At 36.2% G+C, this 24,330-nt stretch overlaps 3 protein-coding genes across 4 annotated transcripts; all 3 read left to right on the top strand.

Moving 5' to 3' along the window:
- The first annotated feature begins 1,113 nt into the window (after positions 1-1,113).
- polr2j (RNA polymerase II subunit J) lies at positions 1,114-3,633 on the top strand. Its single transcript, XM_039662525.2, has 4 exons — positions 1,114-1,248; positions 1,843-1,932; positions 2,020-2,194; positions 2,968-3,633. Exons 1-4 carry the CDS (start codon positions 1,196-1,198, stop codon positions 3,001-3,003), a joined length of 354 nt encoding a protein of 117 aa, XP_039518459.1. The 5' UTR covers positions 1,114-1,195; the 3' UTR covers positions 3,004-3,633.
- Positions 3,634-3,732: 99 nt separating this feature from the next.
- On the top strand, positions 3,733-7,800 carry alkbh4 (alkB homolog 4, lysine demethylase). Its single transcript, XM_039662523.2, has 3 exons — positions 3,733-3,879; positions 5,264-5,458; positions 7,187-7,800. The coding sequence occupies exons 1-3, from the start codon at positions 3,733-3,735 to the stop codon at positions 7,703-7,705; spliced, it is 861 nt and encodes a 286-aa protein (XP_039518457.2). The 3' UTR covers positions 7,706-7,800.
- Positions 7,801-8,655: 855 nt separating this feature from the next.
- lrwd1 (leucine-rich repeats and WD repeat domain containing 1) lies at positions 8,656-23,824 on the top strand. 2 transcript variants are annotated; one of them, XM_039662507.2, is made up of 16 exons: positions 8,656-8,779; positions 9,436-9,517; positions 10,345-10,579; positions 10,654-10,773; positions 11,549-11,695; positions 11,809-11,892; positions 12,406-12,843; positions 15,257-15,377; positions 15,465-15,571; positions 17,204-17,411; positions 18,124-18,196; positions 18,322-18,462; positions 18,570-18,673; positions 21,268-21,426; positions 21,652-21,761; positions 22,334-23,824. In XM_039662507.2, exons 2-16 carry the CDS (start codon positions 9,438-9,440, stop codon positions 22,481-22,483), a joined length of 2,277 nt encoding a protein of 758 aa, XP_039518441.2. In that variant the 5' UTR covers positions 8,656-8,779; positions 9,436-9,437; the 3' UTR covers positions 22,484-23,824. The 2 variants fall into 2 exon arrangements, with proteins under 2 accessions (XP_039518441.2, XP_039518440.2); XM_039662506.2 differs by having other exon boundaries at positions 15,257-15,380.
- Positions 23,825-24,330: the final 506 nt, after the last annotated feature.

Below are 24,330 nucleotides of genomic sequence, written 5' to 3'. Positions count from 1 at the left end.
CCTCCAGATCCAACGCAGATTCCGTTAGGTAAAGTCTGTTTTTCTACCTATAAAGCTTCAAATTCCAAAATTAGATCCCTGTTTCAGGCGGACCTAGTCTCTATTTCTTCTGCATCCTTCTATTGGAATAAGTTTGACCTTAACTTAGACTGGGGAAAAGTCTGGTCCCTACCCCAGAAGCTTCTCTTAACTAACAAAATTAAAGAAGTTTCATTCAAGTTACTACACAGGTTTTACCCCACAAATGTTTGCTTAAATAAGTTTAAGAATGACATTGATATAAAATGCTCTTTTTGTGGCTTACATCCTGAAACTATCTCACATTTATTTTGGTCTTGTGAATTCACATTTAAGCTCTGGAAAGACTTAAATTCTTTTATAGTTGAAAATATTCTTCCTGAGTTCTCCCTGTACTACAAAAATGTAATTTTTGGTTGTTTTAATGGCTGTGGGAAGGACAGTAGTGCACTCTTTCTAGTAAAACTAATCTTATTCGTTGCCAAATTCCATATCCATAAGTGTAAATTCAGTAATAAAAAAACTCTTTTTTCTGTGCTAAAAGCTGAAATGGAACAATATATTTCTACTATTTCTTCTATGCAAAACAAAAAAGCTGTTAAAACTGTGGTTATTTGTTCTACTTTTAATGTTTTTATGTGATTAAATGTGTTTTTTTTTTATTACTTTAACTGTACTGTTGATTATTTTTCGATACTTTTTATTATTTATTTTATTTTTTGCTACTTTGATTGTAATGCTCTTTACTTTTAATAAAAAAAATAAAAAACTCCGAGAGTCACTTCGTCATATCCATAGTCAAAGGTCTTTACGGCAACTCGTCAAAATAAAAGTTTGGTTTAACTTAAAGAAATTGACAGAAATAATTATATTAGGCTACTGTACAATATATTTAACTACGAAATTGACTAAGAAATTGACAGAAATAATTATATTAGGCTACTGTACAATATATTTAGCTACGTCTTCATTTATTAAAAATACAACTGTAGCCTAAATCTACTGAATGCCGTGTGATGCTGTTCATCAGTGATTTATCTACGGCTCATCACTGCCCTCCAGCGGTCTTTACCCAACACTGCGCTTGAGATTGGTCGCGTGTGAAACTGGCGTAGTGCGCATGCGCAGTGCAGTGTGCGTCCATTAGCAGGAGGGTCGCTGCTGGCTTTCAAACAGGATGAACGCGCCACCAGCATTCGAGTCCTTTTTGCTATTCGAGGGAGAAAAGAAGTAAGTGCAGTGCATCACAATCTTTACTATTTAGTGATACTAATGAGTAGCTGCATGTAACGAAACAAACAGTCTGCTGGAATACAGAATATAGCTTGCAAAGCGTTTAGCTTGTTGGCTAACTGGAGATAGTGAGGTCCATTTGTAAAATAATAATAAAACAAACTATATTGCAATTTTAAGTGGACATGTTCCACTTTTAGGGTGCAATTTTATATTTGAAATCTATATAAAATATAAACTGGAAAAACAGTGTTCATTGATTGTAAAACCTTCTTAACGTAGTGACATTTTCTAAAATAACAAAATAAAAAAGTAAATATTTTTTACTCTGAGCCATTACTGAACGACAGGTAGTAAGTTTATCTATAAAGTATGTATTTATGTACACGTATACGATAACGTTTTTGGATATTCTTTAGAATAATGTAAGTTACATGTATATGGTAATTATTGCCCAGTAATATAGTATTTGGCAAAGTGTCACAATTAATACCATAAATTTGCCATGGTAAACTACCACAGTACTGTTTGTACATGAGAAAGAAAGATTATAGAAGCAATTTAATATTCCTGCTCGACTTCCTTTTCCAGGATCACAATAATTAAAGACACCAAGGTGCCGAATGCATGTCTGTTCACACTGAATAAAGAGGATCACACGCTGGGGAACATCATCCGCTCGTAAGTCTCTGATGGCCATGCATATTTGAGTCATTACTGGGACACTCTGCTGGTTTGTGTAATCAACCTGTGACATGTTTCCATAAGGCAACTGCTGAAGGACCCTCAGGTGCTGTTTGCTGGGTATAAGGTTCCTCATCCTCTAGAACACAAGATTGTGATCCGCGTTCAGACGACACCAGACTACAGTCCCCAGGAAGCCTTTACTAATGCCATCACTGATCTGATCAGTGAGCTGTCCCTGCTGGAGGAGCGATTCAGGGTATGTGTCGTTTGCATAGCATAACAGATCGTTTCAAAACAGCTTTAAAGGTGCTAAGTGTAACTTTTCTTCTAAAATGAATCCTTTTTTATTGCCTGTGTGTGAAGGGGTTGTAATCACGCATTAGGGTTATACGCAGGTGCGCGGACTTGGTGTTGTTGTGTGGCAGTGCTTCATATTGCTGTCTGGAGTGCATACTACATCAAATTTCACACACTTTTGCGTCACCATATGCATGCGGATTTCCCACCCATAACGCTCGTCTAAACACAGAATATAAAGTGATAACGCAACGCCACTTTTGCGTTTTCTCTTCAGATAGTTTCTGTGTAAACATAGCCTTAGTTTGTCTTAGGCTGCTGATTTTTGTTCTTGTTGCTCAGTTGCTACAGATCGTTTTGCAAAAAGACAGAATTAATGTTTGATATCTAAATGTTTGACTAGAGTTTTTATTTTATTTTTACCATATTGGAATCGAAACTGGGAATTAATAAGAATCAGAATCGATAGTAAACCCCAAAAAAACAGAATCAAGACAATGTAAAAGGGCTCTTTAAGTGTCCCAAACTAAGCATGCCAAAAGTGACAGTGGAAGGGAACCTAAACTCCATCAGGTGATTGAAATGGACCAAAAAAAAAAAAAACAGTTTCCATTACCTCACAAACCATGAGAAGAATCCAGGTTCAGTTGGGAGGCCAGTGAGGGCTGGTGTGATTTGATGTCACAGTTCTGCTCATCAGTCTTGTTTAATAATTGACCTTTTTAATTTTAGGTTGCCATCAAAGACAAGCAGGAGGGAATAGAATGAAGAAACATCACACTCTGCTGGATGACAACAACTTATTCTCAACCAACTGAACTGCTACATTAGTATTTTTGTAAAAAAAAAAAAAAAAAATTCAGGCTGTGAAACGATTAATCGTGATTAATCGCATCCAAAATAAAACATTTGTGTTTACATAAAATATGTGTGTGCACTGTGTATAATTATTTTGTATATAAATACACACACATGCATGTATAGATTTAAGAAAAATGTGCAAATATTTCATTCATGAACGTGTGTGTATTTTAATATAAAAAATAATCATACACAGTACACGTACACTTTAACACAAACCTTTATTTTGGATGCGATCAATCGTGATTAATCGCTTCACAGCCCTAATTTAAACATGACAGCTGACAAGCTCTCAGGAGAAATAAGATAAGATCTTTAACAGCATTGAGTTTAAGATCTTTGGAGTTCCTGTTCCAATATTGTTTTTCTAACAAAGCATGCTGGTATTGTAAATCAAATCTGGAACCTTGAAAATGAAAATGTTTCCTTGCACATCAACTTTATGTACAAGGAAATCATTTTCTCTTCAGCGACACACCTATTTGTTATGTAGTGTACTTTATTTTTTATTATTAATAAATTGTGTTTTTTAAATGATGATTTATCCGAGAGTCTTAATATTGTTGCGGTGTCATGCGTTTGTGGTACATGTGTGGCTTTTCGAGATAGGAACTGATAGGCCTTCAGTTGTTTTTGATGGGACACATTAAAGTGATGCACACACGTTGTTTGATGGCTGACGGATATATTCCGAGTTTTAACTGTGGTTGTAAAGGAATAAGAACATGTCTGAGGTGTGAGGCACAGAAGTCTGAACAACATTTACTGCAGAAGAATGACCTGGTGAGTCAACAACATTACGTTCAAAAGCGATTGTCTTGACATCCTTATTTGCGCACAAATAAGCCGAAGTTGCATTCAGTCACAGTCGGCAGCATTGAGTTGAACGGGTTGAACTGTCATCCATTTAATGGGCTATATGCACGCATAAGTTCCGCATTTGACGTAAGGATGCTCGTCCATTTCCGGTTGTGTAGATTAAAGCGGAGGAAAACCGGAGAAAACGGGATAATGGCAGAGTCTTCAATATTTACTGTCCTTCCGTCTTTGAAACGAAACGTACATACGTTTAGATGTAATTTTATATATAGTTATGTTTATTTAATATAATTTTAAAAATAAGCATAAACACAACGAGGGGTGTCTGTTTCATCTGTTTTTGTGACTAACGTTTCATTAGTATAACCATGGCGTATAAAATTCAATATAAATTCTCGGTATTGCATTGGACTCTATGATCGGCGGAAGTTATCGAGCATCCTTAATCCTTCACCGGAAATAACGCCGTGCATAGAGCCCATAAAATTCAGTTTGACGTTTGTTCTGACCCGACTCTCAAAATTGTGCTACTAACCTTTATAAAACTTTTAACAATTTTGTTTTGTTATTTTGAGCAAAAGTCTCTTATGCTTGCCAAACCTGAATTTGTTTGGATGAAAAATATTATTAAAAATTTAAATTTTAAAATGTAAAGCTGAATTTTCAGCATCATTATTTCAGTCTTCAGTCAACATCACATGTACCTTTAGAAATCATTCTAATTTGGTGCTCTAGAAACATTTCTTATTAATCTATGTTGAAAACAGTTTAATATTTTTGTCAAAACCATGATGCATTTTTTCATACACTACATGCTATAACACAGTTTGTTTCATGCATCTGTTTTTTCGTGTGTTATTTTAGACGAGTGGAAAGAAAACATTCAAAATACAATTTTTATTCCCGTTGACTATGTCAACAAAATGAAACAATTGGCTTTGCCTTTGAACCTGGCTTTATTTCATGGTCAAATTTGTGTTCTAGAAGTTTATGCAAATTAGTTAATATTTAATTCGTTAATGCTTTATTTGCATATTTAAACAACATCTGAGAACCTTCAATACAACAATTTCTTTGCAATTCTTAATGTAATCAATCAACTGGAAAAGTATGGTATTTTTACCTTATTCACTTTGGGGTTAATAAAAAATTCGAAAGAACCTCATTTAATTAATTTTTGTAACATTAAAAATGTCTTAACTGTCACTTTTTATCAATTGAATGTATCCTTGCTGAATAAAAGTATTAATCCCCCCCAAACAAGAAAAGATAATCATACTGCCCCAAAACATTTGAACAGCACTACATTTTAAAGAAAATAAACGTGTGTATATATATTCTATTGCAGATCCAACATGATTTCACCTATGATCCAGTGTCAAAGACAGCAGTCCGAGAGGAGGGGAGTGGCTCTCGACAGTCCTATGCGTTTCCTGGAATATTTTTGTGGGAGAATTTTGTGTCAGAAGATGAAGAGAGAGAGCTGATCGCCAGAATGGATCAAGACGTCTGGAGAGAATCTCAGTCAGGCCGACGGAAACAGGTGAATATGGGGGGGAAACTGAGACTGTGTACTAATAAAATAAATTCCTTTCACTTTTTATTCATCAGCACAGCAGCACTTACTTTATGTAGTAAACATTGTATATAAGAACATGTATGTTTTAAAGTTAAAACATTCATAAATCTGTCACAGAAAAATTAATAATAGTATAAATTCTATAAGTCATAAATGGTCACCGTAGTTTGAGGATTTGTACAGTTTATTACAACAGTGCTGGTGTGTGAGATGCATTTTTAAAAAGGACCTATAATGCCCTTTTACAAAGGCTTGATTTTGTTTTTAGGGTCTACTAGAATAAGATAGCATGCTTGAATGTTTAAAAACACATTATTTTTCACATATCTGACATTGTTGCAGCACCTCTGATTCAGTTCTTGTCTCTCTGAAGCCCCTCCTTCTGAAAAGCACAATGTGCTCTGATTGGTCGGCTGGACCAGTGTGATGTTATTGGTCAGCTGCTGTAGAGGTTGTTTTAGAAACGTCACGCCATAACCATGAGTTTCGATATTACTAACGCAACTCAACCAGGCCTCGACTCCATTTTGTTGGGCGGGAATTATTTACATGAAGAATATAGAGTGCCGATGTTATGACATCACTTTGTAGGACAACTCGGAAGTTAGCGGCGCATGGGTTCCCTTGGTCGAAAACTATGCATTTTCCACATAGACTTTTGGAAAATCGCAAAAAATAAGATCTGTGGTCAACAAAGTGTTGTGACCCTTACATGTTTTGTCTATCAAGGTAATCCAAAAATGTATACATTCTGAAGCCTATATAAAATCAAAAACGCAAGCAGACACAATAAAGTAAAAAAAAACATAAGCGGGTTATAACTGTGTGTTCTATGTCATAGATCAAAACGTGAAAATATTTAGATTCTTTGTTTACCACAGACCTTATTTCAGGCGATTTACCAAAAACCCATTCAAAAATCCCATACACTTTAAAGCGAGGGAACCGGGAGTGCTAAAATGCTAACTCACTTCCGCGTTTTGGCCTACAGAGCGACGTCATATCTTCGACACTCTATCGTGATGTGTTCGTTCCCGAAAGAAAACTCGAGACTACAAGGGAGGCGTTTCAGGGAGTTCAGAAACGGTGACACTAATATAAAGATTAACTCCCTTTGCTTTGTAAATGTACAGTCCTTTTTCAAGCTTACACACTAATGAATGTTGAAAATGTAACAAAAAAAACATAATAGGTCCTCCTTAAAGGGATACTCCGCCGTTTTTTATATTAAACTATTTTATTCACTTAACTAAGACGAGTTCTACGTCTTGAAGCGACCAAACACCTCCACGTTTTCCATATTTAAATACAGTTGCTTGAGCACTGTAACTCGACCTAGGACGGTGACACAAAATAAAACATTGCGCTTTTCTAAGCATGTAAAGTGGGGTAGCGTTTTATTTTGTGTCACCGTCCTTGGCCGAGTTACTCTACTCGTGTAACTGTATTTAAATAGGGAAAACGTGGAGGTGTTTGGTCGCTTCTCTGCTTGGCCAATATTGAATGAACTGGGCTAGTTAAGTGCTATCAAAGTGTCTCGTGCGCCAGAGGTATGCATCAACTCGTCTTAGTTAAGGGAATAACAGTTTTAATATGAAAAAATGGTGGAGTATCCCTTTAAAAGTTCAGAAATACTATGTATAAAAGTTGTAAAACAGCACTATTGTTATAACAGTATGTTTATATCCAAAGGACTTTGGGCCAAAGGTGAACTTCAAAAAACGGCGTGTCCGTGTGGGAGACTTCACCGGCCTGCCTGCTATCAGTCGCCACCTGGTGGACAGGATGTCAAAGGCACCTCAGTTGGCCTCCTTCAAACCAGTTGAGCAGTGCAACCTAGACTATGATCCCGAGAGAGGCTCTGCTATTGACCCTCACTTGGATGACAGCTGGCTGTGGGGAGAGCACCTGGTCACCATTAACCTGCTCTCGGACACTGTCCTCACGATGAGTTTAGATGGAGGCTGGGGAGACGTGGAGCACGGGGAGGTGAGAGTGGCCGTGCCTTTACCACGCAGATCATTGGTTGTACTCTACGGAGAGGCACGTCACCGGTGGAAACATGCCATCCACAGAAAAGACATTCACGGGCGCAGAGTGTGCTGCACCTTCCGGGAACTGTCTGCTGAGTTTCTACAGGGAGGAGAGCGGGAGAAACTGGGCTCAGAGTTGTTAGATTTAGCACTGAGTTTCAAGGGTGCGCCTCTATAAGCTTAGATAAGTGAATGTATCTTTAGTTGTCCTTTCACACAACTGTAAAGTGATTATTTTTAATTCTTAATTTAAATAAAGGCATATTCTTTTTACTCACTGTTATGTTGATTTGTGAAAGAATAATGGTTATGAGCTGCAATAATTTCTAATTTAATGATTCCATTATATGTTTAGAGCAAACTAAAATATTTTCATATCAACTCATGATTATGAAAACATTTCCTGCATAAAGTAACCCAAAAAGTTGTAATGAAACATACAATTTCAATGTAGGGCGGGACTTGATTGTTCTTTAGGGTGGTTGTGGTTTACTATTGCTTTGATGTCATGTGATTGACAGGTTGTCCCGCCCTCAAGTCAGTAAACATCAGCAGAGATTAGATGAAAGTGGAAGGAGGGGGGCACATGAATAAAAAAAAATAATGATGTGCATGGATGCATAATTTAAAATAAACAAATTCTTATTTGTGATTTTATTGTGACTAAATGTTTTTCCAAAGCAGCACTATTATTTGTAAGCCTTTTACATTAACATAACTATTTATTTTTTATTATTTTGATTTGGTTATTACATCAGTCGGACTCAACCTTTTTCTTTTTTCTTTTTTTTTTTGACTCCAACCTCCTTTGTCTGAGACAATATTTGATGACCCTCCTATCTAAGCTGATATGTACCTTTGGTACTACTAATGCAATAAGATATGATGATGCGATGCCAGTTTAATGTTGTACATCTTTACTTTAAGTTTTTAAAGTCGTTTTAATTAAGATTATATAAACTTATTGGAAGTTTGCCCACTGGTTGATATTCACTGGTTTATTATATTTATGTTCTAAGTGAGCTTGAAATATTAATCTTGTTTTCAGTTAACTGCACGTTCAGGTTTTCTGACTACAGTGCCACACTCAATATGGCGGAACGATGACGCCAAAACCAACTGTACGCTTGTACGTCAGAGCTGGTCAAAGTTCGTTTGTTTTTCCCGGGAAAACGATCTGACGTTCTAACCACATGACCTCGTGTGTATTTTATTTTTAAATCAGATATCTGGCCACGCGTGTACGTGAGAGGTAAGCTGTGTAAATCACTTTGAGCACCAATAAAATTATTTTAACTCTAACGTCTGTAAATACAACGTGTATTTAACAACTCAACTCAAGCACACAAACACGCAAAAAAAAAAAAAAAAATGCAGAAAGGAGTTAAGCAGTCGATTGACATCATAGACATATGGATTGTCATTGTCAGTTAACATGTAACGTTACGTTATAACGGATATTCAATATGCAGGATGGTATTTATGATTTAAAAGTTAGCTTTAGCATGATTTTACCACCAATATTGCTTTATGTGAGTAATAAGTAAAATAACTTCATATTAAAAGCATAGAGTTAAAGTAATGCAAGTCTTATATTTTGACAAATCTTTTTGGAATTACAATGACATATTTTTCTTTGTTTGCTTGGCATTTTCCAGTATTTGCAGAATGTAAATGATGTTGTTCTCTAGTCTTTACAAAAGTTTCACTGCAATCTCCTGTGTTCAGAGCCCACATAGGGTGTGAATAGACCACTTGTCCAGGGTCATTACATAACAAAACAACTTTCTGACACCTAAAATGCCCAATAGCAAGAGATTTAAAGAGTGTGTCTGAAACCTGCAATCGTTCCAGCCCTCATTTATAAGGTCTGATTAAACACAATACCCACACTTTCCCTGTGTGCAGCCATGGAGAAGATAACAGAGAAGATACTGCTGGAGAAAGGCTCTCCAAAGACAAACAAACTAGACCAGATCAAGACCCTCAAGTAAGAATTTGCACATTATGATGTGTTTTGGTCTGTCAGTCAAAAGTTATTTTTTGCTTTTGTCTAAAGCTCACCAAGGCTGCATTTATTTGAGCAAAAATACAGTAAAACAGTACTAATATTGTGAAATTTATTCCTGTGATGACATTACCCCAGTCTTCAGGTCCACATGATCCTTCATGTGTGAAATCGTTCTAATATATGAATTTTTCTGTTCAAGAAACATTATTATTATTATCATTACTGTTGAAAATCGTTTTTGTGGAAATCGTTTGGGATAAATAAGATATCTTAAAAAAACGTTTATTCAGCAAGTGCGTGTTAAATTGATTCAAGTGACAATAAAGCCATTTATAATGTTACAAACGATTACTATTTCAAATGCTGTTTTTTGAACTTTCTATTAATCAAACAATCGAGTTTCCACAAAAGTATTAAGCAACAAAACAGTTTTCAACATTGATATTAATAAGAGCCATTATTAATAATTGAGCACAAATAATAACTGAGCTGTAATTCAGCATATTATACCGAGTAATGATGCTGAAAATTCAACTTTGCCATCATTTGACTTTTTAAATTATATTAAAATGCGAAACAGATGTTAAAATGTAATAATATTACTGTTTTTACTGTATTTTTGATCAAATAAATTCAGCCTTGGTGAGCAGAAAAGACTGAGCTATCAAAAAAAATAAATAAAAACATTAATAAATCTTAATTTGACTGCCAGTGTAGTAAAAGAATAAACTATTTGAATGTCCTTAGGTTGAAAACGTAATTTTCTAAAATGTACGATCTGATATATGCATGTATTCTCTGCTCAGTCTCTCACGCATGGGTCTGAAGAGCAAGGATCTGCCCGTGCCTCTGCTGTCTAAACTGTGTAGTCTAGAGCAGTTGGATTTGTCTGGGAACATGTTGCAGGAGATTCCCAAAGGCCTCTGTCTACCCTCCCTGAAGATCCTGAACTGCTCCAACAACGACATGGAGGATGTGACATCACTGGAAGCCCTGAGAAACATCGAAGAACTTAGACTGCAGGACAACCTCTACCTCACAGTGAGAATCACACTTTGAAATTCAACTCTCATATGTATTTGAAATCAGAGTTGACACAATTGTTAATTTTTTAGGTCAATGATGAACACAAAGTGATCTTCCTGTTACCTAAACTGAGGATGTTCAATGGGAAGGATATCAGCTCTACGGCCCATCATATTCGCCATGGCAGCACTGAGATCCTCAGGAAGAGGGTGAGAACTGACTTTTACACGTATTCATATCATTTTCACCCATTGCCCTGTTTACACCTGGTACTAAGATGTGAATGGTCGATTGGATCATAAGTCGACGGGGGAGACGCATACCCGTTTACAACTGGTGTTTTAAAGGAGTAGTTCACTTTTCAAAAAACTTTTGCTGATAATTTACTCACCCCCATGTCGTCCAAGATGTCCATGTCTTTCTTTCTTCAGTCGAAAAGAAATTAAGGTTTTTGATGAAAACATTCCAGGATTTTTCTCCATATAATGGACTTCTTTGGGAACCAAACGGTTCAAGGTCCAAAAGTGCAAACTGTTCAAAGGACTTTAAATGATTCCAGATGATGAATAAGGGTCTTATCAAGTGAAACGATCGCTCATTTAAAAAATAAATAAAAAAAGTTTACGTTTTATAAGCTCAAATGCTCTCTTCTGTGATGCTCGTTTGTGACTCTTGAAAATGAACAAATCTTTTTTCGAGTCACTTAGTTCGTTCAATGAGCAAAATGACTCGAAAAAAAGATTCGTTCATTATCAGCAATTTTTTTTTTTTTTAAGTGAACAAATCCTTTAATCCGTCTCTTTTATTTTACATTTAGTGTTGTGATCCGCTCGACCAAAGCGCATCTTAATAGCAGGTGTAAACAGGGCCTGTGTGATATTTCTGTCTGGTTTTTGTTATTGTTAATTTCAGTTAGTTTGTATATTTTTAAAGATCCCATGAAACTGCTCTTTTATTTCCTCGTTGTTTTTTGACCACCTTCAGGTGATTGGTTTGTGGGAACGAAGCTTCAGTCTCCCCGATCCCGTTACGGCACAGAGTCTGGCTGCCGTCGAGAAGATTTTCGTCAACGCTGCCAACAGCCAAATCAAATACGGCCCCAGTTCCTTGAGCGATTACACAAAGTTTCGGGTCGGTACTTTTGTGCGTTTATTGCATTCACTGGGTCCTCCTGAAGCAGATTTGTGCATTAATAGAGCATCTATATTGCTGTGTCTCAACTATTTTTTTCTTTGCTTTTTAAGCTTGAAATGATTGCAAAGGAATATTTGAAGTCACTGACCTGCAGTGAAGAAGGAACCAAAGTTACTCCAACAAAGGAGATTGAGGTAAATACATTGACAGTGGCCTAATTTTTTCGATTTAAAGCCAAATCAAAGCAAAATGTTAATGGTACAGTACTACAGTTTAATGAACCTTTTCACAAAAATACACGTTTCTTACCTGGTCACATTCAGTTTTGAATGGCATTGTTATTTAAATTATAGCATATTTTCAATTCAAAATGGTGAAATTACAATGAAAAAGAGGTATACATTTTTTTTTTTTACTTAAAAAAAATCAGGAAGAGAAAAGTGTGCCATGACCTAAAGGGGGACTTTTTTAAACTAAAGTAATTAAGCTAAAAGGCCTTGTACTTGCAAATGAAGTATGAAGTATCAATCAGATGACAGAAGTACAAGTTTTTCAGCAAATTTTGATCATGTGGATCATTTAGAGGCTTTAGAAATTTGCATATCGAATATAATACTGTAGGCTTTATAGAGATAAAATGATTTTTTCCATCCCAGGTGATAATTGCAGTGAAGTTAAAGAACATATTTCATTGTTTTACACAACAGACTCCTACAGGGAGAAAGACTCGTGATCTCGGTGGTAACGGTATCACGAGTCCTCAGAAAAGGACCCGAAACAACACCGAGGTGTCTGCAGAGGCCAGTCCACGAAAGTCAAGTCGCTTGGCGAGTGCAGCTCCGGCTGAGGCTAGTCCACGAACACACACTCCGCAGAAAACTGACCCTATATTGTCCAGCCCCAGAATGACCAAGATGGACACTCCGGAGGGGAGTCCGAGGAAATCAAGCCGTCTGGAAAATATTTCTCAGAAAGTTGTTTGCAAAACTGAAAGCCCCAGAAAAGCATCTAAGAGGCCAGACATCTCTACGCCCACATCAAGGCCGGCGAAAACGGCTAAAGATCAGACTACAGCTCATCAAAGCAAACAGACCACTGCCAACACACCTCGCAAAACTGCCAGAATCAAACCCCATGTTCCTCAGGTGGGTCAATGACACGGCGTTTATGTTTTTTCTTTGTTTTGGGATCTACTAGAATAGGTTTTTATGGTTGAAAGTTAAAAAAAAACTACATTTTTTCACATATTTTATATTGTTGCAGGATCTCTCTTCCCAGTCTGTCAGTAACGCTCAGTTTAGTTAATAAGATAGTTAAAGCAGTAGCACTTTACAATAAGGTTCATTAGTTAACTACATTAGTTAACATTAACTAAGAATGAACAATAGTACTTCAGCATTTGTTAATCTTTGTTAATGTTAATTTCAACATTTACTAATACTTTATTAAAATCTTGTTAACATTAGTTAATGCACTGTGAACTAACATGAACAAACAATGAACAGCTGGATTTGTATTAACTAATGTTAACGTAGATTAACAAAAACAGTAAGAAATGTATTTCTCATGGTTAGTTCATGTTAGTTAATACATTAACTAATGTTTAATAAAAGAACCTTATTGTAAAGTGTTACCGTTAAAGCATACATTGACAATGATTTGAATATAAATCATCTATGATGAGAAATTAAAAACATGCTGAATTGTGTTTTTGGGGGGCATAAAATAAGTCAAGGTCAGATTATAATTAGGGATGCACGATATATCGGCCACCATATCGGTATCGGCCGATATTTGCTCTTTTTTTTTTTTTTTACACTTGACACCTTAGACACTTAAGATGCGCAGTGTTCAACATGATTCATCTTAATTGCTTGAAATATGATTGGAATCAAACAAGGAAAATATAGTTAAGTGCAAAATTTGCTGTCATATCGGCGACATGAAATTAGAATGAGAACGTTATAATTGTGTTAGGGGAATGATTTTAATTGTGAGACTTTTGTTTTTGCAATCAGGCTTTCAAAAATGCTATAAAAATTGGATTTAGATTTATCGGCCAAGATGTCGGCTTTCAAATTTAAAGAATTATTGGTTATCGGTATCGGCCAAATTGTTCGTATCGGTGCATCCCTAATTATAATGAAGAAAAACCACGTCATTAGAAAAATACAATTCTTGAAAAACCTTAAGTAGTTTTAAGTATATTTCAGCATTTATTACTTTAAGTTATGTGTTTAAAAAAAAAAAGAAAATCTATTTTTTAAACAATCGGTCAAAATTTATAACTTTTTATGCCAAATTAAAGTCATGTGATGTGACCAAATCAACATGCAGGAAAAAAAATCTGATAATTTGACCTTTTTTGTGACAAGGTATGGTTGTAAAACATCACGTGGCTTAGCCCTCCATTTAATGATATTTATTTTATACATTAATAAATCATGTGTGATATTTGTAAAATACTTTGAAAAATAGTTGTTGAAAATATTAAGACATGTAATAAAAAATTGGCATTACAGTTACTTTTTACTTAGACCATGTGACATTTTTAGAGTCATCAAATAAAAAAATAATACAAAACATGTACTGTAAACTACACTTTTTTTCCCTCAATCTTTTATCTCAAACTCTCCTATTTGTTGTTTTTTCTTTGTTTTTGGGATCTTCTAGAATGGGTTTTTATGCTTGACACATATTTTACATTGTTACAGGATCTCTCTTCCCAGTCTGTCAGTAACGCCAAAGTCCTTTTAGAAAAAACAACTTAATTAGAAAAATACAATTCTTGAAAACCTAGAAAAAGTAGTTTTTAGTATATTTCAGCATTTATTACTTTAAGTTACATGTTTTAAAACAAGCTTTTTTAAACATTTGGTTAAAATTTACATTTGTAACTTTTTATGCCAAATTAAAGTCATGTGGTGTGACCAAATCAACATGCTGGAAAAAATGCAGATAATTTGACCTTTTTTGTGACAAGGCAAGGTTGGATTAGGCTGTAAAACATCACATGGCTAACGTGAAAATAAATAATTTCTCATATTTGTAAAATACCTTGAAAAATAGATATAAGTCAAGTCAAATCAAGTCGCATTTATTTATATAGCGCTTTTCACAATACAGATTGTATCAAAGCAGTGATAACATGAAAGTAGTACAACACAGATCAATAATATTGTTAATATTACATAATAAATGAATAACCCCGAGACATGTAATAAAAATTTGGCATTACAGTTACTTTTTACTTAGACTATGTGACATTTTTAGAATCATCAAATAAAAAAAATCAATACAAAACATGTATCGTAAACTACACTTTTTCCCTCAATCTTTTACCTCAGACACTCCTATTTGTTGTTTTGAACTTTAATGGCCTTTCTGACCATGGTTTTGGTTCATTTGGATTATTGCATTTGCATGTCTATCGCCACCGGATCACTCTTAAGTTGTGGTTTCCTATTGTTGCTTTTACTGTATTTGTATTCTGTTTATTGCTCATCACACAGTCATTGGCGCACCATTAACATGCGTCTCTCTCCCCTACCGTTCCAGGAGCCGGTGAGTCTGCGGCCGTCCCACGTCCTGCAGTGCCACAGTCGACAGGACAGTCCGGACGACTTCAGCACGCAGCTTTGGGCCTGTGCTTTTGAGCCCCCGCAGGATTGCAGTGGAGGTGGTGAGCGCTGTCAAGTCATTCAATGAAATGAAATCGGCTGTTCTGTGTGCTTGAATGTCTTTTGATCTGCTTTTAATCTGTTAGACATAAGAGATGGGTCTCGGACAGTCGCCACATGTGGAGGGGAAACTTTGTGTGTGATTGACTGTGAATCAGGACATGTGCTGAAGAAATACAAGGTTCCTGGTGAGGTGAGGGCAAAGGAGTTATGTGCAATACCGTCTCTTACCACCAGGTGGCTGCGGTGTGGGTTAATCAGTTTTCTGTATCACATAAATGAGACACTGGCTATTCAGACAATTGTACCTCAGTTCTGCTGTCTGCATTATACAGTATGTAAATATTCCATACCTGAGTTCAATTCAGTATTCAACAGAGCAGACTTTGAGAAATATTTTTCCCACAATGCAATTCACTCAACTTGATGGTCCATTTGTAATGAATATACCAGAGATATTTTTCATAACCAATACTGATTATTTGAATGTTTGTTTAATATTTTACTTCTATTTTTGTTCATATTCATATCACAACCCAAAAAAAAAAAAACAGCAGGGTTTTTTAAAACAAAAACAACAACGATAAAATGATCAACAGGCAAAATAAATCTAATGTTTTCAAACGAGTTGATCAGCTTTGTTATCATCCAGTATAAACTACAGTTTACAGTTAGGCTAATGAATAAAGACAACTACACTCGAATGCATTGTCAGGAAAGCAACAATCAAAACAGATATTCAATAAATATTCAATAAATTACATTTTTTAAAGGGTTAGTTCTCCTAAAAATGAAAATTCTGTCAGTATTTACTCACCCTCATGTTGTTCCAACCCCGTAAGACCTTCGTTCATCTTCGGAACACAAATTAGGATATTTTTGATGAAATCTGAGCGCTGGATCACTCCTCCATACTAGTCGATAGACTTGAAACTTTACGGCCTCGAAAGTTATTAAAGACATCGCTAAAATAGTCCAAGTGACTACATTGGCTCAATCTTAACTTTATCAAGCGTCGAGAACACTTTTTGTGTGCAAAAACAAACAAAAATAGCGACTTTATTTCAACTATTCATTTCGTTCTCTACTCAGTTAAAGGTCTCACTATTAGCCGACGCTGGTCATGTGTGTGTTGCGTGTGACGTACAACAACAGATCGCCCAGAGGGAAGGAAATGAATAGTTGAAATAAAGTCGTTATTTTTGTTTGTTTGTTTTTTTCGCACACAAAGTGTTCTCGTTGTTTGATAAAGTTAAGATTGAGCCACTGTAGTCACTCGGACTATTTTAACGATGTCTTTAATAACTTTTCGAGGCCGGCAAGTTTCAATTCCCCAAGAAGCCTATGGACTAGTATGGAGGAGTGATCCAGCTCTCAGATTTCATCAAAAAATATCTTAATTTGTGTTCTGAAGATGAACGAAATTATCTCTTTAAGAATGGCATGTTGACAGAATTATTAATATTACATAATATTATAAATGGCAGTTTTGCATGCAATTCTTGAAATGTTTATTGCTGGATCCCATATTACCAAATTAATATCTGATAAAGGCTAAAATGCTTAAATATATCGGGGGGAATGTTGGTAAATTAAGCCAATTATCTGTCCATCTCTAGTCGAGCATACTGGAAGTTATTAATTCATTACTGAAATGTATGCTAACTGATCCCATATACTTTTTTTTAATACACTGGATTTCATTGTGAACAGCCACTGACAAATCTATTTCCATTTTCTTTGGTTTGATGTCACAGAATCTAATCTAGCCTGTCTGCATCCAATGCTCAGTAAACTCAGTGTTGCATTCCCTGTTGTGTTGTAGGAGTTCTTCTCCATAGCATGGTCCACGGTGCTGATGTCCAGGACAGGAGGCTCTGCCCGACCCTGTAATATCCTGGCTGCTGGAGGAAAGAGGGGTCTTGTAAAGCTCATCCATCCCAGAGTCAACCTGGCGTTCGGAGAGTTTCGCGCCAGTCGTCGGGCCATTTCCATTATGCGCTTCAGTCCACGCAACGCTAGCTTTCTCTTCAGTGAGTGAAACAAACCGTTAATACATTAGGGGCTTTCACCGGAGGAACGTTTTCATAGTTGGCAGAAGTACTGTCACTGCAGGAACTGGGAACACCTTTGGGGGAACTAAATTAGCTCCTACTTCAGATTAAGGTCTAACCAGCACTATAGAAACTACTAGTGATGTTGATTGGCCAACAACACATGGCATACGAAAAACCATCACCCGCCATTTAAATAAAACAAAACATGTAAACAGTTTACATATACCATGATGGGAGGAGCAAATGATAGACACAGTGGCTGTGGCCTGAGGCCTTAGAGAGGCATTTATTAACACTAATAAAACAACACCTGGGGGTGGTTGAGGAGAGACCCCCTGATATGATTGTAAAGAACTTTGGGGGTACAGTAGTTCAAATGAAAGCGCTATATAAATGTATCATTGGGGATGATGCATTTATATTGCATATCTAGCATTTACATATAGCATTTATGGCCATTTGATGCATTTATTTATTAAATGCATCAAATGGCCATAGGGGAACACATCGCCACCAATGGTCTCTACGATCAACTTACAATTCTTTTGGGAAACGCACCCCTGTTCCTATAACTGAGTTTCTATCTACCTGGTGCAAAAGCCCCTGATGAGATTCATTGAATAGACTGAATAACAACTTATTTGAGCTATATAGACATAACTAAAAATCACTTTGTTTTTATTTACAGCTGGAACGTATGAAAATAAGATTTTTTTGTGGGACCTTGGTGGACTGGATCACGATTACAACTTTAAAATCAGGTTATTTATTATTTATTGTCCAGTAATTTGTGTGCTGCATTTATATTCAAAAGCATTTACATTTCATTTTAAAACTCTACCACACTTGTCGTCCATAACTGTTGAATTTCTCATACGACCCACAGTAAGCTGCTGGTCCTGGAGACGAGCTCCACTCCTCTGCATGTCTCTCTGCTCCCCGCGTCTCCAGACACACACCTCCTCTCGGGCTGTGATGATGGGCTGTATGTGTTTGACATCCAGCTCAGTAAAAACACACAGAAGAGGTTTGAGTTTTCCATCAGTTCAGATATTATCATCCCTCTGCTGATTAATCTGTGTGGCAAAGCAAAAAAGTTTATTATTGAAATTTAATTTGCTTTTTTTTTTTCAGAAATGAGGAGATGGAGGTTGTGTTTCCAATTTACAATAAAAACGACAAGAAAAACAACTACCGGACTATTGATGGCCTGAGCTTCCTCTCAGATGATATAGTGGGTGAGTAAATCATAAGAAAAGTACAGGACTAGTTGACCAAATAAAACTATATTTTACATAAAAAGGTGGATTATTATTGATTAATTATTATTATTATTACTTTAATATTTCTATATAATTATAAATGTAAATGTTTAATAATTGTTATTACTGATGTTGTTATTATTCACTGAATATATCATTTTAAACATAGTTAAAAATAATTTCAAGGTCGTTATTTTTTTTCTGGACATTTTGTACCTGTACACTTTACATTTACAATTGTGCAATGCTAGGTGTATTATCTTTGAAAGTGACTCTTAAAGGGTTATTTCACCCAAAAAGTCATCAATTACTTACCCACATGTTTTTTCAAGTCTTTCGTTCTTCTTCGAAACACAAATGAAGATATTTTAATGAAATCTGAAAGATTTCTGTTCCTCCATTGACAGTCCCTTTGTCGCTTCAAAAAGTTCAAAAAAAGATTGTACAACTAATCCATAAATGAATCAAGTGGTTTAGTCCAGTTTTTCTGAAGGGACACAACAGATTGAATTTAGCCTTTTATTCACATATAAATATTCAACTCACACATCTGTTGTGGTAAAGCTCAAGCATGTTCGTTTGACATATGAGAACCAATGAGATTCATTCTTGTGTTCTCACGTGTCAAGCAGGTTCAGTTGAGCTTCTTTTTATGGTCACTGATCAATTTTTAAATACCTGAATTCAATCTGTTCATCATATAAAGTGATCGTGTCTCTTCAGAAAAATTGGACTAAACCGCTCAATTCTTATGGATTCGTTTAACAATCCAAACTTTTTGAAGCGTCAAAGTGACTGGCATTGGAGGGACGTCACTAAAAAGATCTTCATTTGTTTTCTGAAAATGAATGAAAGTCTTACAAGTTTGAAATGACACGAGAGTAATTAATGACATTTTTTTTTTTTTACGATGTCTTTGTAAACATGTTCAATTTTCATTTTTGGGTGAACTATTCCTTTAAAGGCAGGGTAGTTGGAAATTTTCTAAAAAAACTTTTTCCCAAATTTGTTTAAACTGTCTATGTATACCAAAATGTAAGTACTCTGAAAAATAAAGTATACAAATCGAGTGTCTGTAGTCCTCTGAGTGCTGCAATAAACACAGCTCAAATTCCCAGTCATCTGCATATACAGTCAGCGAAAAAGGAAGACAGTATTTGAAAAGGCTATGACCAAAAAGTCTTTGGATAAAGCAAACAGTCAGACGAGAGTCAATATCAACATGTAAAACACCGTATATGTAATGAATCGTACACGAAATTCACCTTCATCACAGTGTAACTGATGGTAACGGGAAAGCGTGTATCAATGCAACCTGTTTTTAGCTTTTATGTTACTAGCTTGTTACCGAATCAAACTCAATATATTTTAAACTTTACCATTACCAGTATTGATATGCTAGCTTGATAGTGAGTACCAGCCATGTTAATTGTTTATATTAATAATGATAAAGTTAGGCGTTTTATTACATGTGATTCTGACATGATGTCACTACATGCAGTGCTCTTCAACGCGGCGTTGGTAAACGCGTCCTCCAGCTGAGCGCGGTCGCATTCATGTGTTTTGGGGGCGTGGCTTTGTAAGGATCCTAGACGGGAGGGGGTGGAGTGAATGAAATAATGAGCTGTGTTTATTGCAGGACTGAGAGGACTACAGACACTCGATTTGTATACTTTCTTTTTCAGAGTACTTACATTTGAATTATTTATTGTTATACATAGACAGTTTAAACAAATTTGGGAAAAAGTTTTTAATTTTCAAAGCAAAAATGTTTTGAAGTCGCATATTTTGACCAATCAAAAGTTCAGGTGCCACTGTCCCTACTCATTTTAAATAAATTGAAGCCCAGAAATCAAATGAATGAGGAATGGGATGTGCTGAGTATCCCAGTCTGTGTCTCGGGACGCTCTCAGTAGGGGGATCAGTGCTGTTGTAAACCAACTGTGACCTGTCCTTCTGCCAGGAACATGCTGTTCTCTAATGACTGTCTGAAGAGCAGTTTGGTCCAACTGTAAAGAACCATGAGAACAAGATCAGAAACATGTCTGTCATTTGTAACAAGAAGCACAAATCAAATTTACAGTACTGCACTGTAATGGAGGTCATTTGGCAAAGGCACAAAAGCAGTTACTGATATTTATTGTTAAAGAACAATATTGAATTCTTCTTCTGAAAAAAAAGAAAGAAATACAGTAAAATTCCCTGAACTAGGCAATGAATTTCTCATGATTCCATTCATAAAGTCCATTCCAGTCCTCCAGCTGAGCGCGGTCGCATTCATGTGTTTTGGGGGCGTGTCTTTGTAAGGATCCCAGACGGGAGGGGGTGGAGTGAATGAAATAATGAGCTGTGTTTATTGCAGCACTGAGATTACTACAGACACTCGTTTTTTATACTTTCATTTTCACGGTACTTACATTTTAATTATGTATTGGTATATATAGACAGTTTAAACAAATTTGGGAGAAAGTTTTTTTTTGTTTTGGAAAATTTCTACCTATCCCACCTTTAAAACATTTTGTGGCCTTTTTATTGAAGGCAGTAATGATGGTTGTCATTTCTCCTCCCAGCGTCCAAGAGCCACATGCAGGGCTCTATCTATCTGTGGAGCTGGAGAGCTACACGAGCATCTTGGAATATCAGAAAGAAAGAGGTGGCAGCTGTTGTTCTGGCAGAGCTGAAGTGGTCCAGCACTGAGATCCCATACCTGTCTCTAGGCACCTGTCCAGGTAATAATGTTGTGTGTATGAAATGTCATATATGGTATGTCCTGTTAATAGAAGGCCCCTCTAATGCACCCTTTCCAGCTCGAACCGGCGACACCCCCCTATAGGGACAATACAAGTCTGTCTGGCCAGTACTCAATAATAATACACCAATCACTTGTGAGATTTGTATGCATATATGCAGAAAATCTGATGGCAAAACTGATGTGTGATTGTTTTTTCTTGTAGGTTATGGTTATGTTGTGTGTGGGGATGATCAAGGCAGACTATGGATGTACCATATCACAGACACATTGATGGAAAACTTCAAGAGTGGAAAAATCATTTCAGCCACTGAGGTAAGTTAGCCATTGGTGGGTTAGCGATACAGTTTGGGTTTATTTGTAATATTTTAAAGGGTTAGTATTTACTCACCCTCATGTTGTTCCAAACCTCTATGTGTTTATTTGTTCTGCTGAACACTAAGGAAGATATCTGGAAGAATGTTTTAATCAAACAGATCTCGTTCCCATTTGTGTTCAGCAGAACAAATAAACACATAGAGGTTTGAAACAACATGTGAGTAAATGCTGACAGAATTTTTGGGTGAACTAACCCTTTAAGGCATGTACTAAAATAAACGGTGAACTATAAATAATAATGTCCTAATGAACTGGTTTTATTCTAGCCAAAAATATCATTTAGTATTGTTGAATCAACCTAAATGATACCCAAAAAATGAAATTTAAATCAAGTAAGCGATAGCCACTACTTTTGGGTGTTTTGTTTGTTCAAGTTTTCTTTCCAAAATAATTCTGCCAGCTACAGTATAGGCACACTAAATCCATGAAGAAAGTGTCAAAATGTCAGCTCTAGAGTGATTATACAAAGCTCCTGGAACTAATTTTCTCTTTTGCTCGTGTTATTTTAGGTGCTGGAGTGGCCGTCGCCGGTTCGAGCTGGAAAGGGTGCGTTAGAGGGGCCTTCTATTAACAGCATAGCCATGGATCCTAATCTACATTACTTAGTTGCCCTTACTGACAAGAATATGGCTGTGGTTTGGAAGAGAGAGAATCACTGAGAAAAAGAGATGTTCAGTTGCTGGCAGTATTTCACCTTATTGCTTTGCATGTCTGAACCCGACTTGAATTGAGATTGTGATTGTTTGAGGCGAGTTAAAAAGAAAATGAAGACTTCACCTGTTTTTAAGGCTTATTGTCTCAAAGAGACAGAGAAAGACTGATTTTGTCCACTTTTACTAGTTTTAGTCGGTAGAAGGCATTTGTAATTGCAAACTCATTCACATATATTTTTTATTTTGGTTTTCCAAAAAATATTAAAGGGGACCTATTATGCCATTTTTCAATCTCTTAATTTTGTTTTTGGGGTCTATAGGAAGATCATAGAACCATTGGCATCAATAGTCTCTATGATCAACTTACAGGGTTCCCACAGGTCCTTGAAATCCTTGAAAGTTTGTGAATCTGAAGAAAAAAAAAATTAAGGCCCTGGAAAGTTTTTGAAAATAAACATATATTGAAAAAATGGCCTTGAAAGTGCTTGAATTTATTTTGTGTAAAACATTTTCTGGAAAAAAAATCCATATTATTCCCTCCGGTCCGCTAATGTGTTATTTTGCCAACACTTTGTGGCCTATGCATACTAGCTTTCTTCATTTACGTTAGTTAGGCACATTTACGCATGACGTTGTGTTTCCTGCGTGAGGTACTTTGTGTTGTACATTGCCATGATGTTCACGCACAAAACTACTACGATGGTATCCCAACGTTTGTTATTGGACACAACACATGTGTCCCACATTAAGTTCTTGAATTTGAGAGTATTGGACCTGGAAAGTCCTTGAAAGGTCCTTGAATTTGAAGCTAACCAAGGTGTGGGAACCCTGAACTTAGCTCACGATGATTTGAGAAGCACAGCTCTGTTTCTGTCTCTGAAACTAAGCAGAAACTAAGCGCTCTGATTGGTTGGCTGGACCAGTGTTTTGATTGCTCAACCACTTCGAGTGTGTTTCAGAAATGTCACCCCCTTAATGTAACCCTGAGTTTCAACACACCATTAATGCAACTCCACCAGCCCTCACCCCCTTTGTTTTGCGTATGCCTTGGGTGGGAATTATTTTAAATGAGAAATATTGTGATGTGTTTGTTCCCGAAAGAAAACTCAAGACTACACTGGGGCGTTTCAGGGAGTTCAGAAACAGTGTGCACTAATAGAGAGTAACTCCCTATGGAGTGACTTTGAGGTTTTTCATGTGCAAACAGCAAGATTACACAATAAAGAAAGATAGGCATAACAGGACCCCTTTAATTTCAGAGAAAAGACTGTCAAAAAATAATGACAAAACAGGACTTTTGATGTTTTTGTTTTAATAAATAAACTGGTGTCATACACCATTTACTTATTTACATGACTCATTCATGCTTCACACTTCATATTCATATGACACGTTCACAATCTGACTAGTTGCTAAACTGATGCAGAGAAACACACGTTGCTGAAGCAGATTAATTGGTCTGTGTAACATAAACGTTTTCTGATTTCTGCCTCTCCGGCTCTCAAGTGGGTGTGCTACGTTTTCACATTTCACCACAGCTATAGAAAAGTATGAACTGCTTTTGAATCATTACAGACTGTAGCCTATCTGCCTGCTCAAACCATATGCTACATGTTTTATTTCCAATCACTTTACATATTAAAATAGTCCAGACACTGTAAAATAATTTATTGCAAGTTTATACAGAGGTCTGTCTTCTCAAGTGGACGAATATTTTGGTGGTGCAGAGGTACTCTCTCACTCTACTCAACTAATGCTTGAGCTCTCCCTTTTTTGGGGGGTGTAGTATCTCTTTAAATGGTTTGTTAACGAAAGCAGAATTAGACTTTGGAATGGGATTAGTGTGGCATTTA

Source organism: Pimephales promelas, chromosome 4 (genome assembly GCF_988280905.1).
Source record: "Pimephales promelas chromosome 4, fPimPro1.hap1.1, whole genome shotgun sequence".
In the NCBI taxonomy this organism is placed as follows: domain Eukaryota; kingdom Metazoa; phylum Chordata; class Actinopteri; order Cypriniformes; family Leuciscidae; genus Pimephales; species Pimephales promelas.
Note: the sequence above shows the minus strand (reverse complement) of the source record. Positions and strands in the feature narration are given on the sequence as shown.

Coding starts and splice junctions, on each gene's coding strand:
- polr2j (XM_039662525.2), top strand. CDS start 1,196: ATGAACGCGCCACCAGCATTCGAGTCCTTTTTGCTATTCGAGGGAGAA. Junction 1,249..1,842: donor CTATTCGAGGGAGAAAAGAA/GTAAGTGCAGTG, acceptor TTCCTTTTCCAG/GATCACAATAATTAAAGACA. Junction 2,195..2,967: donor TGCTGGAGGAGCGATTCAGG/GTATGTGTCGTT, acceptor TTTTAATTTTAG/GTTGCCATCAAAGACAAGCA.
- alkbh4 (XM_039662523.2), top strand. CDS start 3,733: ATGGGACACATTAAAGTGATGCACACACGTTGTTTGATGGCTGACGGA. Junction 3,880..5,263: donor TACTGCAGAAGAATGACCTG/GTGAGTCAACAA, acceptor ATTCTATTGCAG/ATCCAACATGATTTCACCTA. Junction 5,459..7,186: donor AGTCAGGCCGACGGAAACAG/GTGAATATGGGG, acceptor TTATATCCAAAG/GACTTTGGGCCAAAGGTGAA.
- lrwd1 (XM_039662506.2), top strand. CDS start 9,438: ATGGAGAAGATAACAGAGAAGATACTGCTGGAGAAAGGCTCTCCAAAG. Junction 10,774..11,548: donor CTGAGATCCTCAGGAAGAGG/GTGAGAACTGAC, acceptor GACCACCTTCAG/GTGATTGGTTTGTGGGAACG. Junction 15,572..17,203: donor AATACAAGGTTCCTGGTGAG/GTGAGGGCAAAG, acceptor GTTGTGTTGTAG/GAGTTCTTCTCCATAGCATG.